The sequence below is a fragment of the Mustela nigripes genome, chromosome 5 (assembly GCF_022355385.1).
Source record: "Mustela nigripes isolate SB6536 chromosome 5, MUSNIG.SB6536, whole genome shotgun sequence".
Classification (NCBI taxonomy): Eukaryota; Metazoa; Chordata; class Mammalia; order Carnivora; family Mustelidae; genus Mustela; species Mustela nigripes.
This window is the reverse complement of record NC_081561.1, coordinates 12,835,468-12,855,515: the sequence shown is the minus strand read 5'-3', so window position 1 is coordinate 12,855,515 and position 20,048 is coordinate 12,835,468. Positions and strand designations below refer to the sequence as shown.

The following is a 20,048-nucleotide window of genomic DNA, read 5'->3' as shown; positions in this document are numbered from 1 at the left end:
CTAGGGAGTCTTTCCTGCTAACCTGTAAACTCAATTGGGTTTGTCTAATTTGAGTTCTTGGAGCCCCTGGGGGTCTCCTCTAATATCACGGATACTTCACTGTAATTGCTGGCTTTTTTATCTATCTTGCCCTCAAGACCATAACCTCTGGGAGGCAGGAGCCATGGATATTCTCATTATAGTTTTGGAGATAATGGCGGTGCCTGGTGCATGAACGAACACGACATGCCAAGCTGATGTCCTTACTGAACATTCTGTGGCTTATAGAGGTTTGAAAACCTAAGTTCTGCCCAAGGAGAAAATATTACTTTGTTAGTTTGAAAAGGGGAATCCAATCCAAGGCAACACTAGAGTTAGGGCACAGAGGCGCATACCAGCCCTCTCAGGTACACGCGTGCCTGTTCACGAGCACCAGTGTTTGCAATGAATCAATTTCACCGCTCTGCCTGAGTGGGAAAAACACAAACTTTGGGTCCAGAGCTGTGCCAGTGATGATCCTCAGGGCCTTTACCCTGGGCAGAGCTGGTCTTGTGCTGGATAGAGAGGCAATGATTCCACTTATCAACAGTGATCTTCAATCCTTCAATCCAAAAGGATGCCAACATGAGCCTCCCTGAAAATCTCAGGGTGTCTCTTTCTCTAAGAAGTGCATAACACCCTCCCCTCATCACAGGACATGCTAGGAGTTCCTAGTAGCGAGGAACTGGCAATGTGGGGTTTGCATGCTAGCCACCCACCCTGGATATCAGCCGCGGGCTCTTTCTGAAGGGCTCCGAAGCCCATCACACCACATCCAAAGGCAGAATCCAATACAGACAGTTTCCCTTAACCAAGATGCAACAATTATTTGGAAAGCCACAATTCCAGAGACATGGGCTTCCCAGGAAGGCATTCCTAGAAAGGAGTGGCTGCTCAAGTCATTAGTGAGTCTGGGTGCATCAATGTAGGAAGTGAAGGAAGCAGAGTCTGGGCCTGAGGGAGAGGGGCAGCCGGCAACTAGATACAGTGGTTAGTTCACAGGGTTGGCTCTCGTCCCATTGGGAGATCTCCATTGGGATATCTGGGGTGAGCAGAAGGGCAGCAGGGCTCCATTCCCCGCTCTTAGGCTCATGAGAGCTTCTGTACGTGTCCTGCCTACACATGCCATGACACTGGTATCACGCTGGACAGAATGCTGGGCAAAAGCACGCAGGCTATTTCCTGGACCCCATCATGAACACGAGGGGAGCCCCCCAGTGTATTCAGGCCTGGCCTTTCTTGATTGCTGGCCGTTAGGTGGAGCTGACACCGATCTACCGACACTAACCAATGCCATGGTTCAGGAGTCCCCTGGCGTGTCCCAGGGGAACAGGTCATCAGTGAGTCCTATTTCAAAGCTGTCCCCTTATCCCACCAGGATATTAGGGGGGGTGTTCTAACAGCTGGAGTGAATGTTCAAAAGGTGACCTGTGACTTTCTATGAATCACACGGGGAGTGGTACTTTAAAGACATGATGAACGGGAACCTCTCCATTTGGAAAAGGGAAATAGAGAAGCTTTCCAAGAAAATGTTAATTCAGGAATGAGTTAAATGATAAAACCAAAGAGTTCCTTTTGTTTCTTGACAGAAGAGAGCAAATGAAATCGGCACACAGTTTGGCAAATAAGGCACGTGTGTCTCTGTTCGTGGATGGGATCGCTTACCAGTTTTTAGTGATTTCCTAACTTCTCTCTCTACCTCAGCCACCCACTGCCATGGTTGTAGTCTGTGTTTTGTCTCTGCTTTGAAAATCACTAATGTGACACGTGGCTATGTTCCTAGGTGCCCCCTGCACCCCTAGCTTGCTTCTGGCTACCAGACCCGCCGACGGTTCTAAAAGTCTTGGACTCCTTTGGAACCTCAAGTCTATCGACTTTTCTAATTGTGCTCAATTCACTGGACCTTTCCTTTTTAAAATCCAATTTAAAGTCAGTATTGTAGTGGATTAAACTGTATCCCCACAAAGGGATAAGTTCAAGCCCTAAGAGCGTACCTGTGTGACCTTACTTGGAAATCAGGTGTTTGCAGATGTACTCAGTGAAAGATCTCTGAACAAGATGATCCTGGATATAGGGCAGACCCTGCATCCAATGAGCACTGTCCTTACCGGAGAAAGGAGAGGGAGTCTGGCAACATAGAGAGACACAAGGGAAAGGCCACGTGCAGACAGAGGCTGAGATTAGAGCATTGTAGCCACAAGCCAAAGAATGCTAAGGATAGCCCAGCAGCCACCAGGAATCAGGAGAGACTTCCGAAACACTTCCCCTCAGGGTCCGGGAGGAGCCAACACTGCCAACACCTTGATTCTGGGCTTTGGGCCTTCAGAACCATCAGAGAATAAATTCCCATGGTTTTAAGCCACTAAATTTGTGGGGATTGGTTACACCAGCCCCAAGAAATGGATACAAATGTGCTAACCTTCTCTGCTCCCCTGCCCCCCGCCCCCACTTTTTAATCCATCTGGCCAAATCCTTCCCCCCCACCGCCAATAGGACCCAACTGTCTGCTTTATCCAGAGTTATACTGGGATGACCGAGGCCACTGGAAAAAGTCGCAGGTGCCCTGTGGTGTCGTAATCATCAATCTGAAACTGGGTTCGCTCTGCAGGTCCCACTCCTGGCCTCCCCCCACCAAGCGATGAGCTGACTTACGACGTGGAAAAGCGCAGCTAGCTGTCAGATAAAGTCATACCCGATTCTTCCTCTCCCTGCAGCCAGGCTCTCCGCTGTCCAACTCTTTCATTCCCTCTCTGACATGAGCCCTACTATCTGCGTCTTACCTCGCACCCACCCCTGGCTTCTCAGCACCTTACCCCCTCTCCCCTCTCATAGATCTTCCCACTCTCCCTCTCTACTGGATCCCTCACCCTGGCCCGTCACAACTTCTGTTGCTTCCATCGTACGATGACAATGACAAGTCAGAAGGCACACAGACAGCCCCCTGTGATCAAAGCACACGCACACGTCCTTGGAGACGCGCCTACCTCCTCCAGCGTCCATCCCATTTTGCATCTTTCCGCCACTTCCCAGCCACACTCCTCCAAAACCTTATTTCCATTTCCCCCCATTTCCTACTAATTCCTCACTCCACGCTAATCTGGCATCGATCCCCAATAATCCACCAGACAGCTTCTGCTAAGTCATCAGTGAGCTCCAAGGATCGTTTTTCTGTATTGCACTTGGCTTCTCCATACTGAACATGGTTCGCCGCACCCTCCCTGAAACATTTTCCCTTCTTGGCTCCTATCGCACGACATTCTTCCCGTGTTCCTCCTACCTCTCTGGCTACTGCTTTTTTCTCTCTCTCTCTCTCTTTTTTTAAATGAAATATAATTAATAATATAGTGTTCTACTACTTGTAGGTATAGCATGTAAGGATTCAACAATTCTACACATTTCTCAGCGGTCATCGTGGTGAGTGTTCTCTTAATCCCCTTCACCTGTTTCACCCATCGCCCCCCCCACCTACCCCCTTGAGACCATCAATTAAAAAAACGGGTGGAGGGGACGCCTGGGTGGCTCAGTTGGTTAAGCGGCTGCCTTCAGCTCAGGTCATGATCCCAGCGTTCCTGGGATCGAGTCCCACATCGGGCTCCTTGCTCGGCAGGGAGCCTGCTTCTCTCTCTGTCTCTTCCTGCCATTCTGTCTGCATGTGCTTGCTCTCTCTCTCTCTGACAAATAAAACAACAACAACAACAACAACAACAAAACAAAAAACGGGTGGAGGGCCTGAGTAGACATCTTTCCAAAGAAGACATACAGATGACGAACAGACACAGGAGGCTCAACATTAATCCCCAGGGAAATGCAAGTCAAAACCACGAGACATCACTTTACACCTGCCAGAGGGGATAAAATAAAGCAATCAACCAACCCAAGAAGTTAACACATATTAGTGAGGATGTAGGAAAAAAAAAATACCCCTCACGCACTGCTGGGGGGGAAGGCAAGTGGGAGCAGCCACCGTGGAAAACAGCATGGAGCTTCCTCGAAAAATGAAAAATAGAACTGCCCTGGGATCCTGCAATTCCACTACTGGGCAGTTACCCAAAGAAAATAAAAACACTAAGTTGAAAAGATATATGCACCTCTAAGTTTATTGCAGCAGGATCCACAAGAGCCAAATGATGAGAACAGCCCAGGTGTCCACCCACAGGTGAATGGAAAAAGAAAACGTGGAATATTACTCAGCCACAAAAAGAATGAGATCCTGCCATGTTGCAGCAACACGGAAGGAACCAGAGTGTATAACGCTAAATGAAATAAATCATGCAGGAAAAGTCACTGCCTTTCGATCTCCTTTATGAGTTTATCCTCCTCTGTCTAGTCTCTAGTGATGAGAGTCTTCCTCTTTTCTTTCCATTCTTTCCATTCTATACTTGTTCCCTAGCCCAATTCCTACATGGTCATCACTCTAATGTGGGTAAACAAAGACCCAAGATCGATGCACCCAGTCCAGACCCCTTTTTCGCACCCCATATATTCAACTCCCAGCTTTGGATACCACAAAATCAACTCCAATCCACACCTGAAATGGAAATTATTTCTCCCCTCCCCTCACCCCTCCCCCACAACCCCATCCTTCCCTGACTCCCCCAAGCCCGCCACTCTTCCAAAATGCTTATCTCAGGAAAGGCCGCACCATATACTGTAAACCAGCCCTAGAGTGTCAAATGTGACACTTATCTCTCTCCCTCTTAAACCCAACTGGACATTAAGTCCTCTCACTTACTCCTTATAACATCTCTCAAATGCATCCATTTCTACCAGCAAATATTAGTCCAAGTCACCATAACCCGCATATGGCCTAACCAGTCTTCCTGGAATCACTCATACTCTTGTCTAATCTGCTGTGCAGAATGAAGGCCCAGTGAGGGTCCAGCCTTTGGTGACCTCTCCAGCCTCAGCTGATACCATAGTCCAACTCTCCACTCTCTAGCTGCTAGCTTCCTTGCCTTCCCAGCCTGTTCATCCCTAATTTTTTCCTACCACAGGGCCTTTGCACAAGCTGTTTTACTGCCTGGAGGGCTCATTTTCTATATGCTTACTCCTCTGCCAGACTTCAGTTCAAACTTCTCTTCCTCGGGACCGTTACTCTGATCTCTCAGACTGCATCTAGTGTCCTCATTTTTCCAAGTACCTTTCCATCACTGCCCTTGTCACGATTGTGATCCTGCCTGTATTCTTGTGTTTTAATTGCCTGCCTCCCCACTACTCTGTGCACACCACAAGGTCACCAGCAAGGTCTGGTTTTGGTCACAGTTATACATCCTCAGAACGGGTCCAGTTTCAGCATGGGTAGGCTTTTTTTTTTTTTTTTTTAAATTTTTAAAAATATCGCGTTGCTCATGGCTTTAGGTATGCGGAAATGTTTAGAAGCACAAAGGGAATGTTGGCACGTTGCAGATCTCCAGGGCCAACCCCCTACCGCTTCTGATTTTCTGTCAAAGAGGAAATAAAAGCATAACTCAGTGGCATCTTCATGGTTTATTCCTGCCAGTTCTATTTTTCTATAAATACAGTCCTCATTTTCAAGGAATTTGGAGAAGAGGGTTGCAGGGGACTATTTTGGGGAGGCGCTGCCTGTTCTAATTTGGAGGGGATGTTATCATTTGTCTTTGTTCCCCGAGCAGCTGTGGGGGTGTGCTGCCGATGCCACGCAGGAAGCTGGGCGTGTCAGGCTGGCTGTTTCGCAGGCCCCAGGCCCGGCCCCGGAGGGCAGGCCAGAGAGCTTGTAAAGATCACGTCCTGGCGAACCTGCTATTTTACCTTCTAGACATCACTGTTGTTTCCCTAGGGCTACGATGAGATGCGGGGCTGTTTTCTCCTCCAGGGTTATTGCCACCATCTGGAGCTCAGTCTCGGGGGCTTATTGCTGCAGGCCTTGTCAGGACACTGGCCTTCGACCTGGCATAGGAAGGTTGTATGAGCAGCCCAAGATACGGATAGGGAGAGAGTTGAAAAACGCATACAGTTGTTGATGCCAAAACTGAGGGACGCGTGGAGATTATAAATTTCCCACATAGTTTGCTTACTGTTATGCAATTTACGAAGCAGTATTTCTGGGCGTATCTCTGAAGACGTGGTATATACCCAGACAGCCCTGACCCGTAACTTGAGTTACAGGAACACTGCAGGACTAGCTAATGATGGCGCACTGTAGTGGAACTCACTGTGGAAACACAAACAGGCAAGCATGCGTTTGTCCTTTCATGTGTTTAAAAAGAAGTTACAACCGCATACTAGAAATGGATACGTGGTCTCAGTCTTTGTATTTAAAACTGTGGACCTTATTTTACATGTGAAAGGGCATTACACCCACAGAGAAGATGGATATATGCACACCAGCTAAAACTGGCCAACCATGAACAACCCCATAATCAAACAATCCTCTTGTGTATGTAATATTTGCCTCTTATCAATGCATAGGAAAGTTTCAAAGTTTTACTTGAATATATATACAATTTATCATGTCAAACACCCTTGCATTGTCCATTTTTTTTCTCCTTTGGGCTAAGAACTGGCACCATACGTTTCTCTAAAAATAAGGAATAATATTCTGAATCCAGTTAAATACAAAGGACACTCTAGTACAAACCATTGACTTCTTAAAAAAAAAACAATTGTTTCAATAAGTTCAAGCATCCCTCCATCTATCTGTATATAAAGATATTCCATAGTATATCCTCAACCTTTTCTGCTTCAGGAGCTGAATGTCCCTTAAAAATACAAAAAACAAACAAACAAAAAAACCAACAAAAAAATCCCAAATCTATATTCAAATATCACATTCAACTGCCGAATTAATCTGTTAGGCCTAAGAGGTCACAAGAGCTTGCTAAGAATAGTTAACGATAAGAATGATTCAAAATGCAACTTTGCCTGTCACATGTTTTAATTTTTTTCCCCAAAGACTTTGAAAGAAAATCAGTGTTTAAACTCTTAACAATCCACTTGTCGTCTGATGACCCTGCATTTGCATCTGTCCAAGGACTAGTTTTCCAACATCTAGAAGAAGTCAGCACACTTATCTTCCCAGGCAAGAAGGATGTGAGCTTTATCTCAAGGTCTTCCCAAACAGACAGAAAAAGGTCCTGATTAGCCGGGAGCAAGGCATCAGCCACACCATGGTTCACGGATTCATGCTGATGAACAGCCATTAGTTAAATAAGTATTTGGGTCATTATAAGCCATTTTCCACAGCAGAGTCAGGAAGACCATCGTTAGGGACCTCATGGAAATTTTTTTTTTTTTTTTAAAGACTTATGAGAGGGTGGGAGGGAGGGAGACAGAGCGTGTACGGTGAGGGGCAGAGGGAGAGAATCTCAGACTCCCTGCTGAACTTGGAGCCTGACGTGGGCTCAATCCCATCACCCTGAGATCGTGACCTGAGCTGAAATCAAGGCTCAAACGACTGAGCCAGCCAGGCGCCCTGAAACTTTGTTCTTTCTTCCAGGGTTCACAGAACACCCCCTTTTTTCATTCTTCAAGTGTCTTACACCTCACTTTGTCGAAAGGACATATTTAACATTTCTCCGGAGACAATGATGTAGTTTCACTCCGGGTGGGGGTATACAGAGCCGTCATCCCTCTAAGGTTTGGTTCCCATGTCAATATCTCTGCAGCTTCTAGAAACACATGGAAGGCCTGCAGGTTGCATTACACCTGGACAATGACCTCGAGGCTGCAGAATGCAGTCAGGTGCAGGGATGCAGTCCCCCGGATGACAATTTTGAGATTTCTCGAATTTGGAGGTGTGTTCCCATCTCAAGATTTAACAGGTTATAGCAACAGGACCCTGGGACTTCCAGCAAAGGAAGAGTCGGGAAACATCAGCTGGCGGTGTCCATGAGAACTATTTAAGATATCAAGACTTTCTGCAGCTTTCCCATGTTTGCTATTCACTTTCATTCCCCACAGCAATTAGCACTAAAATTCCCAGATCTTGGGGTGCCTGGGGGGCTCAGTCAGTTACGTATCTGCCTTTGGCTCAGGTCATGATCCCAGGGTCCTGGGATTGAGCTCCACATGGGGCTCCCTGCTTGTCGGGGAGTCTCCTTGTCTCTCTCCTTCTGCTCCTCCCCCTTCTCTCTCTCTCAAATAAGCCAATCTTTTGAAAAATAAAATAAAATTCCCAGATTTGTGGACTCAAATTCAGGTACAACCAGCGGCCCCATCTCCTACTTCATGGTTAATTGGGCGTGAAGAAGGGGGGAGGGACCAAGAAACAGAAGAGGTGATGATTCTCAGGGGGAGAGAGGGCGGCTGGAGTTTTCGAGGATAAAGAGGACGGAGCAGGGGCGCCTGGGTGGCTCAGTGGGTTAAGCCTCTGCCTTCGGCTTAGGTCATGATCTCAGGGTCCTGGGATCAAGCCCCGCATCAGGAATCTCTGCTCAGCAGGGAGCCTGCTTCCCCCTCTCTCTGCCTGACTCTCTGCCTACTTGTGATCTCTCTCTCTCTCTCTCTCTCTCAAATATGAACAAAATCTTAAAAAAAAAAAGAGGACGGAGCAGAGGAAAGCCCTGGCGTGTAGGCCTGGAATGACCTGAGCATTTAATGAGCCAAATCAGAACAAAACAAACCAAAAGCATCTGCATCGCTATTCCATCATCTTCTCTCAAACCCCACAGAGGGAAATCAGACCTCTTTCCTTATACACTTCCCTCTGCACACTCCTACTCATTTAAAATAGATCCACACAGCCTGCCACATAAACTCACAATTTTAAATCCTGTACTGTTCTTAGCTCTATTTTACAGATGGGAAAACTGAGGTACAGAGATTTAAAAAAAAACTGAGCAAGGTCATATAACTACCAAGTATCAGAGCTGGGACTTGAACCTACACAGTCTGACCCCACAATCTAAGCTCTTCACCCGTCAGCTAGGCTGACTTTCTTCCAATTCTTCTGCTGCCCACGTAAGCCATGAGCTGTAGCATTGTCCCTGCCCTTACAGGGATGCTCAGATTTCATTCTGCAGCGTCTTCCTGCCATGTCCAACAATCGTTCATTCAGGATTTCTCCTCCATAGAATAACCTCGTCTCCTCTGCCAAAGACCATATCTAACTTACTCTCTGCTCTGTGTTGATCTTCACCAAGAAGTGGGGGGGGGGGGGGTGCTGAATAATAAGAAATGAGTTGTCAGTGGTGGAATAAAATCATTCAATCACAGAAAAGGTGTAATTCTAAGCTCAGATATTTATAGATCGAACACAAGCGGCAGATCAAAACACAACAAAAAGCCAGAGATACAAGGAAACACGCGGGATCTGAAAGCCATTTTCAAGTGCACCCAAGATTTATTTGACACAAGAGCAATCCTCGGGCTCGATTCCCCCCACTTCAGTTCAGATCATTTACAGTAATTAAATTCTAATTAACATACAGAGTTCAAGCCCACCAGCTCCCAAAGAGGAACGAGGGAAGCAATCATCTTACCTGCGGATGTGTGCTTGAACTTCTCGCTTTTCTTCTTTCTCCACTTCCAAGGCTTGAAGATCCTTCCCAGGTTGGCGAACTTACTTCTCCTCCGGATGGGAGGGGTGTGTGTGCCTGGGACAAGGGAGTCGGAACGCATGGCCGCCAGCCTCTCCACTTCCTCAGCTGTTTTTCCCCCGAGAAAGAGGTGGAAAGAGAGAGGGAGGAAAAAAGTGTTAAAATGGGATCCTCGCAGATGGCCGACGTTTTCCATGGTTACAGATCACAGAAACCACAGGATCGAAGTTCCATTTCTCTTTTTTGCCTTTTGGAATGGAAGTCACACCAACGTGTTCTACAGCCTGGAGACAGTCAGCCAAACCCTACGGACCCGGAGCACCCCACATGTACCCAGCCCTCAACTTAGACCTGAGGGGGAGAGCAAAAAGGAGGAACAGAACCCTCCTGACACATCAAGATTCCCCAGGGAGGCAGGAAGAGGGCATCAGAGGAGTCAAGTGACCGTCTGGGTAACTAGTAGTCCAGCGAGATCTCAGATAAGACTTGGCAGATGCAATCACTACCCCACCATCTGCTGAGAAAAGAGGGAGAAAACATTTATCAACTGTCTGTTCCAAAGCCAATGCCTCCACCACCCACGACTTTCCTTCCTGCTTTGCCCAGCCCCAAAGCAGCACCCGAATCAGTCGAGGGAGTGTCCCCACCCGAGGCTGATTTTAGAATCGCTCACCCTTCATGAGACTTTACAACTCTAAGTTTTCTTGTTCCTGTCATTTTGCTATAATAATAGTATTATTCTTAGAAGTTGGAAGCTGGAAGGGACTTGAGGGCACATCTGGACTAATCCCAGTAACCCCATGTGTGAGGGCATGAAGACCTTCAAACTCAGCACGTCTGGTGGAGCCTTCCTTAGAGGTCACAATCGCCCTGACCTCTTTCATCACTTGTAAGCAAACAAACGCTTATCTCACTTATGTGAGAATTTACATATCCCAGTGAGGGACATATACCTGGATTTGAATTTTTAGGACAGAGGTAATTAGAAAAAAGTAACCCCCTCAGCAAAATCAGGAGGGGGAGAGAGATTCACTGTTCTAGGAAGTCCGGTTACATCACGAGCTGTGGTACTGACCCCAAACCACTCTGTTGGGCCTCTAACGCCATCTCCGGAAGAATTGCCCAGACTTTTGCAACATTAGGGCTTTCTCAGGAGCTCGATCTCACAGCCTGGCCATCTGCCTGTTGTTGCCTGAAGTGGTCTGAACTCAGAGACTCACCGATTCAAGAAATAGCTCTATGGCACCTGCCCCCATGTGCCAGGCAGTGTGCTTGGTGACAGAGATGACGGGCTGGCAAAGGCTCCCAACAGCAGGATGAAGGGAAGAGTCGGGAGATGTCTGGGAACAAAGTCAACGAGCCCTAGTTGGGTGACCTGAGGGAGAGGAGGGGGACCACTCCCAGTGTCCAGATTCAGGTCAGCGGAGTGACAGCCCTCACAGATGGAAACAGGGAACATGGGGCAGGCACAGGTGTGGGGCTGAGGGCGGCGACAATCTGGACATATTGCATGGTGACGGTCCTCAAACCTTTGACTATGTGGTCCAATGCGCAGCAGCTCCTCCCTTCAACCCCCGCAGTAAGTGACTACGTGACATCCTACAGACACTGCGATCGTTTCTGGGGCAGATACCCAGCAGCCCCAGATGTGACAGGGCAGAGTCAGGGGAGGAGACCCAGGGGTCTCCACTGCACACCAGGAGTAACCATACAGAATTCAAAGGAAGCCTAAGGGAGAGGGAGACTAATTCTTCTCAACCCTGGAGGAGACCCAGAGAAGACATTTTTGGCCAGACTTTGAAAAAGGAGGAACTGTTCCTCCTATGTAGGAAAGACAGAGAAGTGGATCTCTGGAAAGAAACGGACCCCAAAGAAACAGAGAAGGCTGAAAGAACACAGCACGTCCAGAAACCCGATCAGATCGTGAGCATCACTTAAGCTACGTGAGATGGAGAGCCACAGTGAGGGACGGGGGCTGGAGGAGTCTGGAGGCCCAGCAGGCAAGCTTCGGGAAGTTTCTATTAGGCATTTGGGTTTTATTCTACAACCAGAGAGGAAAGGACGAGAATGTGAAGACAGGCATGGACATTATGACAGGCAACAGATATGTACTGAGTGCTCACCATGTACCAGATGCTTGAATTAGGTCAGCAAACAGAACAGCTAAGAACACCAACTCATGGAGCTTTCTTTGGCTGGGAGGGCAGGGGGCAGAGCCGGTAACACACAGGACAACTAAGTCAACTGTGCACTATGTTTGAAGAAGCGTGTTTGGGGGGGGGGGGGAATTAAAGAGAAAGTAGAACACAGTGGAGGAGATCGAGAGTGTCTGGGTGGGGGACGAGCTTCGTGTTAATGAGCGTGATGGAGAAAACACAGATTTATTTCTAGGACTAGCACTGAAACAGCAATGGAAGCTTGAACTGGAAGACACAGGTGGCAGAGAGTAATGAGAGGCCACTGCAATCCTCTTAAGGGGAAGTGACTAGAACGCAGGTAGGGCATGAAGGGGCCTGGCAGACGAGATCCAGCCAGGTGGCAGAATCACGGGCTCTCGGCAACTTTCCAGATCAACGTGAGGAAGGACAAGGAAGCAGCACTGGCTGAAGTTTTAGTGTTTCATGACTGGAGAGAAAGTGAAGACCTCCCTCCCCTACCGCCCCTTTTATTTTCAGCAGAGCTTGAACTCACCACCCCGAGATCAAGATCTGAGCTGAGTTCAAGAGTCGGACACTTAACCCACTGAGCCACCCAGATGCCCCCAAGACTTTCCATTTTTTAAAAAAGATTTTGATTAGGGGCGCCTGGGTGGCTCAGTGGGTTAAAGCCTCTGCCTTCCGCTCAGGTCATGATCTCAGGGTCTTAGGATCGAGCCCTGCATCGGGATCTCTACTCAGCAGGGAGCCTGTGTCCCACCACCACCCGTCCCCCCGCCACCTCCTGCCTGCCTCTCTGCCTACTTGTGATCTCTGTCAAATACATAAATAAAATCTTTAAAAAAAAAGAAAAAAAACTTTGATTAGAAAAGAAAGCAGCACAGAGGATGGGAGGTAGTTCCACGACAAGGGCTTTGGAGCCAAAGAATGCAGTTTTTCTGAGAAGTATCTTTGGAAGCTGGGATTTCACATTTTAGGGCAACGGAGAGAACAAATGAAGGGAAATCTGCCCAGATGTGGGAGGAGAGGCTGGATGTGGACGGTGGGCCGGGCTGCCAGCAGAGGGGAAGGGGGGCTGAGCTTCCGGGGAGAAGAGGAGGTGGTGGGATCAAAACTGCATAGGCAGGCGTTAGTCACCGGGAGACTCTATTCCGAACTGAACTATGGTTAGTCACCGGGAGACTCTATTCTGAAAGTGTGGACAGAGGTCCCTGAGCCCAAGTGTCACACATCCAATGGGGCCTCGGGGAGATTAGTCCAGTGGGTGACTGGGGGCTGAGGGGAGGAAGGGACCCAATGAGGAGACTCTGAGTTGAGTATCGACTGCAGAGGGGCGGAGGAGAGAAGGGAAGAAAACCAGCTACAGTGAGGAAGGAGAAGCAACCAAAGGCAACAAGCGAACAGCCTCAACCACGCTGAACCTGGAAGTTCCTCTCTTTACATGAAAGTGCTTTAAACAATAAAAAGAATAAACAGAAGTTGTGACCAAAATTCTCTTAAGTGGAGCCCCTGAGTGGCTCAGTGGTTAAGCCTCTGCCTTTGGCTCAGGGTCCTGGGATCGAGCCCCGCATCGGGCTCCTGGCTCAGTGGGGGGCCTGCTTCTCCTTCTCCCTCACCTCGTGCTCTTTCTCTCTCTTTCTCTCTCATGTGCATGCTCACTCTCTCTCAAATAAATAAAATCTTTTTAAAAAAATAAATACATGGCATTTATTACATGGTATTTATTAAAAAGATTTAATGGTATTTATTTAAAAGAAATAGTTTTTATTAAAAAGATTTTTTTTAAAAAAAAGCTTTCAAAATCTTCTAAAAAAATTAGTGAATAAATGGTATCCATTGCTTGGATTAGGGGCTTCTTCAAAGGTGCTCAGTAGCTGAGTCTCCATGGGGGAGAGACAGATGTGAGAACTGTGGCAAAACCACGGGGGTTTTGAGTCCAGGAAGGAAGTCAGGACCATCTAGTGACCCAATTTTCACACGATCGCTTTCTCTTTCAAACTCACTGCCTTATTCCCATTTCTCACCTTCGTTTATAACCCAAGTGAGGCTTATCCAGATTTAAGTCCCCAAACCTCCATTCCAAACCTCAGCCTCTGTCTGGCCTTCAAACCTGTATTTTATACTACTGTAGGATTATACTTCCAGAAGCCTGCTTTTCCCAACGGCTTTCCGTGGCTTCCCACAACTTACAGGAGAAGCTTCACATTTCCTGCCTGGGTCTCAAGAACCTCTGAGTGGCTGACTCAGAATCATCTGCTAGTACCTCTCTAAACAGCAGTCCCTACAGATCCCAACAGCCTTCATGGGGCCATCACACCACTGAAAGTCCACCCACAAGTTCGTGCATATCTCGGTATCTGCGTGGGGTTGGGAGAGTTTCCATGTTTCTTTCTTTTGCGTCTCTGGTCTAAGACACGAAAGGTAAAATTTTTAAAGTATCCAGTTTGAGACTTCTCTAACTTTGGCCAACCTGAAACATTTTCTATTAAAAGTTTGATAAAGGAAGAGGGGCGCCTGGGTGGCTCAGTTGGTTGGCTCAGGTCATGATCCGGGACTTGCAGGATCAAGTCCCACATTGGGCTCCCAGCTCCTTGGGGAGTCTGCTTCTCCCTCTGACCTTCTCCTCTCTCATGCTCTCTCTCACTCATTCTCTCTCAGATAAATACATTAAAAAAATCTTAAAAAATTTCTAAAAGTTTGATAAAGGAAGAAATTATATGCTGAATCCTTCAAAAAAAAAAAAAATCAGGACAGGAGTTAGGATTGATACTGAGTTTTGCGCTCACAGTTGACATCCAGTAACAGTTTGCTAAAAAGTGAACGAATGAGGACACCAGGTTCTGTTCATTCAGATACTTCTTGAAAAGTATAAAATCAGGGGGCGCCTGGGTGGCTCAGTGGGTTAAGCCGCTGCTTTTGGCTCAGGTCATGATCTCGGGGTCCTGGGATCGAGTCCCGCATTGGGTTCTCTGCTCAGCGGGGAGCCTGCTTCCCTCTCTCTCTCTGCCTGCCTTTCTGTCTACTTGTGATCTCTGTCAAATAAATAAATAAAATCTTAAAAAAAAAAATAAAAGTATAAAATCAGTATCACTAGTTGTCTTAAGAAAAATGCACCACCAGGACCAAAAAGCTGTTTCATGATCCAACTTAAAAAAAAAGTGAATAAAAATTATTCCAAAATTACATTAAAATAATTATAAGAAATTAGGAGTGCCTTTTAAAAAAAACCTAGAGTGGCAAGAAGCTGACAGAGCATTATAAAGGCATAATTATAGCCCCAGAGTTAAATGGATCTTTAATAAGTACATTATTAAATTCAAGATGTTTAGCTCTTAAGTACAGATTATTGAGCAGACTGGATTACTCTAATTGATTTATATTTTAATCATCCACATTACGTTTTTCCCCAATTCATTTGACGAGAGGGGCTGTCTCCCAACCTGGCTGCTTCGCCACCAGATAATGAAATTGGAGGGTTTACAAGTGAGGATTGGCACTCCACACTAAGGATAGGAAGAAGAGCAACAGAAAGTAAAACCAGGCTCAGCCTCAAGTTATGTCCCACCTCGCAGGAGTGGAAGGGAAGGGCACCTAGACCAGAAAGAACAACCTTCTTTTTTTTTTTTTTTTTTTTTTAAAGATTTTATTTATTTGACAGAGAGAGATCACAAGCAGGCAGAGAGGCAGAGAGAGAGAGAGGGGGAAGTAGGCTCCCTGCTGAGCAGAGAGCCCGATGCGGGACTCGATCCCAGGACCCTGAGATCACGACCTGAGCCAAAGGCAGCGGCCCAACCCACTGAGCCACCCAGGCTCCCCCAAGAACAGCCTTCTTTTGAAACAGTCCATGAAAAGGCTACTAGGCCCAAGCCCATGGCTCTCAAAGGCGGCTTCCTTGTGCCGCAGAGAGAGGAGACAGGTGTCTGGAGAAACTGTTCATTTAGACATGAATCAGCTCAAATGTCGACTGCCAGGACAGAAGACTGAACCAAAAGGCAGGAGGCCAGACAGCTGAGCTTCTGAGCTCTGCTGGCCAGTGGAGCTCTGGGGAGGGGTGGGGGTGGGTCTTCCCAGCACTTCCAACCAGGTAAATGCTGTTCAAGTGACTAGGCAGTCTGGAATTCACTCTGCTTGGGGGGCGGTGGGGGAGATGGGGGAAATGGTTGGGACGTGATTTTCCTGTCCCTTGAGAAAAGCAAGCGGAAAGAGACTTCAGTGAGGTGGGATTCGAAAGACCAGAATCCAGACCCCTGTGTCTGTGTGTGCCCTGAAGCCCACCCCTTCTGGCAGCCTGGGGTGGCTTCTGGTGGGTTCTTAGAGCATGCCGTGGGAGTGTGGGCTGGGGCGGGGGAGGACCTAAGTCGGCACCCTTACCATTCTCACTCTCATGGTGCCCTGGCCTTCAAGGCTTATCTAGAGGAAGGACCAACTTTGGTGTTCTAGAAAGGGTCCTACAATGGTCCCCTGAGAAGTCCAGGAGGGAGAGAGGATGGCACAGTCCTTCGGCTATGTGGTGCCCAGTCATCAACAGAGCCAGAGGCCAAGGCATCCTCCCGCACCCTCACCCCCATAAATCTCTCCAGGTGCCAAGTGCTCCTTAGGCTTTTGGAGGACCTAAGACTCTCACCAACTGGATACCTGCCTCTCAACCCAGAGTTGAGACTAGACTAGTCCACCTAGGAATCTGAAATAGGAAGTTTATGGAGAACATTCACTTCTCCTTCCAGCTTCCTGAAGGGGTTAAGTTTTCACCCCATCTCACCATCCTGGGAGTGGTGGCGAAGCTCGGGATGGGGGTGAGGTCGGCTGGTTGGTCAGCGATGCAGGGGAACCTGGAGTGGCCTTTCTGCCGCTGGTGGCGTTACCTTCCCTCACAAAAGCAGACTGACAGCACACAGGTACCCAGGCGCGCAGGAAATGCTCCACGCCTGTGGCTTCCCCGCTTTGAGAGAGACACTTTCCATTTTACAGAGATACGTTGGGGCAGGAAAATGAAGGATGAGTGGGCTTCCACGGGAGAAAGAGGCCTGTATGTTCCCCTTTTCACTCCTGAAGTTATACCACATGGTCTTAGGGAGGCCAGAACTCTCTGGAGAGCGTTGGTCCCACCTTAGGACTGATCTGTATTAACTGTGAAGTATGTTTAAAACAAAACAAAGGACAGACATGTTTTTATTCTAAAAATCAGGAGCTCCTGTCCTGTGCAGGAGTTGAGGAGTGGGAAGAAGATGGAGAGGAGGGGGTCGAGGGGACAAGGGGTGGGCTGCTGAGGAGGGGGCCGTGGGGGCCCACGGAGGCTCTTTTGGCCCAGGACAGGTTACCTGGTTTGAAGAACGCCTATCAGTCTATAAGGAGGTGGCATATAAGACAGCACTGCCCACTGACCACGGGGCCACTAACGGGTTCAGTGCAAATGCAAACATGATGCCCGAAACCCCAATGGTATTAGTATGGCTGAGTACAAGGGTCTCAGGTATTCTCACCCATCCACTCGCTCCGCCCTTTCTTTGACCTTCACTGCCCTTACCCGGTCTTCCAACCCTTTGAGCACCCCCTTCTTCCCCGTCCCTTACCATCCGTCAAAGATGGATGGAACTGAGGTATATGAACCCGATACAGGCCCAGCCTCGTGTTCATGGAGGTACAGCTGCCTTTAACAAAGGATTCGTCCATCTCAATCCAAAGTTGCTGTGAGTGTCGCAGGCCCCAGTGAGGAGGGACAAAGAGCTGCCTTCTCTGCCTGGGTGCCACCAAGTACACCATATGGGAAGCCACACTTACAGTTTGGACACAACCCTCAGACACCATCATGACATCTGAGTCTTGGCCATGGTGCCTCTGCAGGGACATGTAGATGTCCGTGCTGAGAGCTGCTTCTCAGTCTTGTTGCTACAAAAAGAGGATTCTTCACCATGTAAGAACCAATAAAGGATGTACCAGTGTGATGCTCTCCTGAGGGTTGGGACGTGGTGGGAGAAGCATACACTTGGGCCCATCCTTCTCAGCCTATCTGCTCAGGCACTTGGCCAACTCTCTCCTTTTCTTCTGGCTCCGGAGATTTCTGCCTGGGAGGAGGGAGGTCCCCCCACTGCTGGGAGCAGAGCCCAAAGGATGCACGTATGGGCTCCTCACTTCCTTGAACACTGAACAGACTGAGACCATCCTTTACAGCCACCTTGGCTAAAGGACACAAGGACACCGTGCCGGTATGCAGAGGGCCGGGAGAGAGGGAATGCATGGATCCTATGGGATCAAAGATGGCCGGAGTCTTTCTGCTTGTCTTCTCTTAAAGCAGTAAGTGAAATCCTAGAGGAATATCGGCATGGCCCTAAATCCAGGGCCCTAAGATGCACTGACTTGTAAGGAGAGCAAAGGGAGCAACTGAACTGGCTCAGGATGTACAGGCCATCATAGCAGAAGGAGGCTCGGTGGCCAGACTAATGTAGTGTATGGAACTCGGCTCACCGGTAAGAGGGTGGCCAGTTTCCCAACACCAGGAAGGGAGATCCCACACAGGATGGTGCTTCCTTCGTCATTGACAAGGATGACGAGGACAGTGACGAAACACCCACCCCTTTTTACTCACTGAGTCTGTGCCAGGCACCGACCAAGCCACTGGTGGTAGTGTCTTCTGGACCCCACACTAATCTCACGAGGCAGTGCAATTATCATCATCCCCGTCTTACCCTCGGGGAAATGGAGGAGGAACTAATGGCCACAAAGACAGGATGCTTAGAAGAAACACCTGCTATTAATTAAGCCTTGTCTGTTTTCAGGAACGCCTGCCCACTCTAGGAAAGCGCGGCTCTTCAAGCCTCTATTGTCCTGCTGGAGTTACAGGAGGGCTCCTGGGAGAAGCATGGACATGAGGCTCTTTTTGAAAAGGCCACTTATGAAACAGATGCCAATAGAAATGGATCCTACTCCAGCAAGAGAAAACGCCAGTTGTCCGCCCTAGCTTGAGAGGTCATAAAATACATGCATCCCTGTGTGCAGGAGACCCATCCCAGGTCAGTAGGACCTGTAGAACCATAAGGACCTTGTCTACTCTGCACCCACACCATGGGCTGCGATTAGAAACTCAGTAGGGACCAGAGTCTGGCCTGGGATAGGGTCAGATCTGCTTCATTCAGCAAAAGCTGTATGTTGTATACAGTGGAAAAAATGTTAGTATTTTATTTTATTTTATTTTATTTATTTATTTGACAGAGAGAGATCACAAGTAGTCAGAGAGGCAGGCAGAGAGAGAGGGAGGGAAGCAGGTACTCCGCTGAGCAGAGAGCCCGATGTGGGGCTCGATCCCAGGACTCTGGGATCATGACCTGAGCTGAAGGCAGAGGCTTAACGCACTGACCCGCCCAGGCGCCCCAAGAATGTTAGTTTTAAAACCAGGAGGATGTGGGTCCAGATCCTGAACCCACCACTTAAGGGGCTATGGGTGGGTCTGAGTTCTTTTTTGGCCTCCCAGCAGGTGGCAAAAAGGTCCTGCTTTTCCTCTGGAGTCATCTTTCTCCACTTCCAGTCCTGGTGGTGGTTCAGGAAAGGATGACCTCACTCCTGACACGGGGGAGGTGGGCACGTGACCAAGCGTGGGCCAATCAGAATGCTGCACTCTCCGCGGCCCCACCCCTGCCCCTAGCCATTCAGTCAGGGACTGAATGACCAGGCACTGGGCCTCGATGAGACCAGGCAATGAGCCTCAATTCTGGGCTCAGCTGGGGCTATTAATAGACACGCTGTTTCAACTGGGATTGCCCATTAGACAGGCTCTCTCTAAGCCTGGTCAAAGCAGGGGACGTAAACTTAAAAACCTTCACTCAGACTTCTTTAATATGAAAAGAATCTCTAAGCCACAATGGCAATTTCCAATGCTTTGAGAGGGAACAATCCTATTATGTCAAATACTTCCTATTTTCTAAGCACTGTGTAGAGAGGATATTTGCGTTCCATGACCACAGGCAGTCAACGAACAAAGAGCACTGCTAACAGACCGGACAGGTGGGGGCATGTTTTTTAAAATTTAAATTTATGCATGTCTGTGTTGTTTTATTTATCGAGATAATAGATGTTATAAACCAAGTTCTTCCTGAGACATTCAATACAAAATTCCTGTTTCATCTAATGGGAATCTAACCTTCACCCACCAAAGCCCGCAAGGACTACAAAAACTTACAGAATGTTCTATTGTTTTTTTTAATCAATAGAATATATTTGTGTTGGGAATGGAACTTATTTAAACTGTAAATGAACTCCCAAGTTTTGTGTTAATCCAAAGCAACAATCTTTAAGTAATGTAGGTTCATTGTTCATTTTTTAAAAATATTTTATTTATTTATTTGAGGGAGAGAGCGAGAGGAAACCCATGGGGGAAGGAGCAGAG

The 20,048-nt window shown here is 48.0% G+C and overlaps 1 protein-coding gene across 9 annotated transcripts in view; it reads right to left on the bottom strand.

The window, feature by feature from the left end:
* Positions 1-20,048, bottom strand: part of PHACTR1 (phosphatase and actin regulator 1) — a 553,099-nt gene that overhangs the window by 196,351 nt on the left and 336,700 nt on the right. For all 9 annotated transcript variants that reach the window (XM_059399448.1, XM_059399449.1, XM_059399454.1 and 6 more), the window contains one exon: positions 9,459-9,623. In XM_059399448.1, the coding sequence (XP_059255431.1) occupies positions 9,459-9,623 (165 nt within the window). The remainder of the gene's footprint in view (positions 1-9,458; positions 9,624-20,048) is intronic.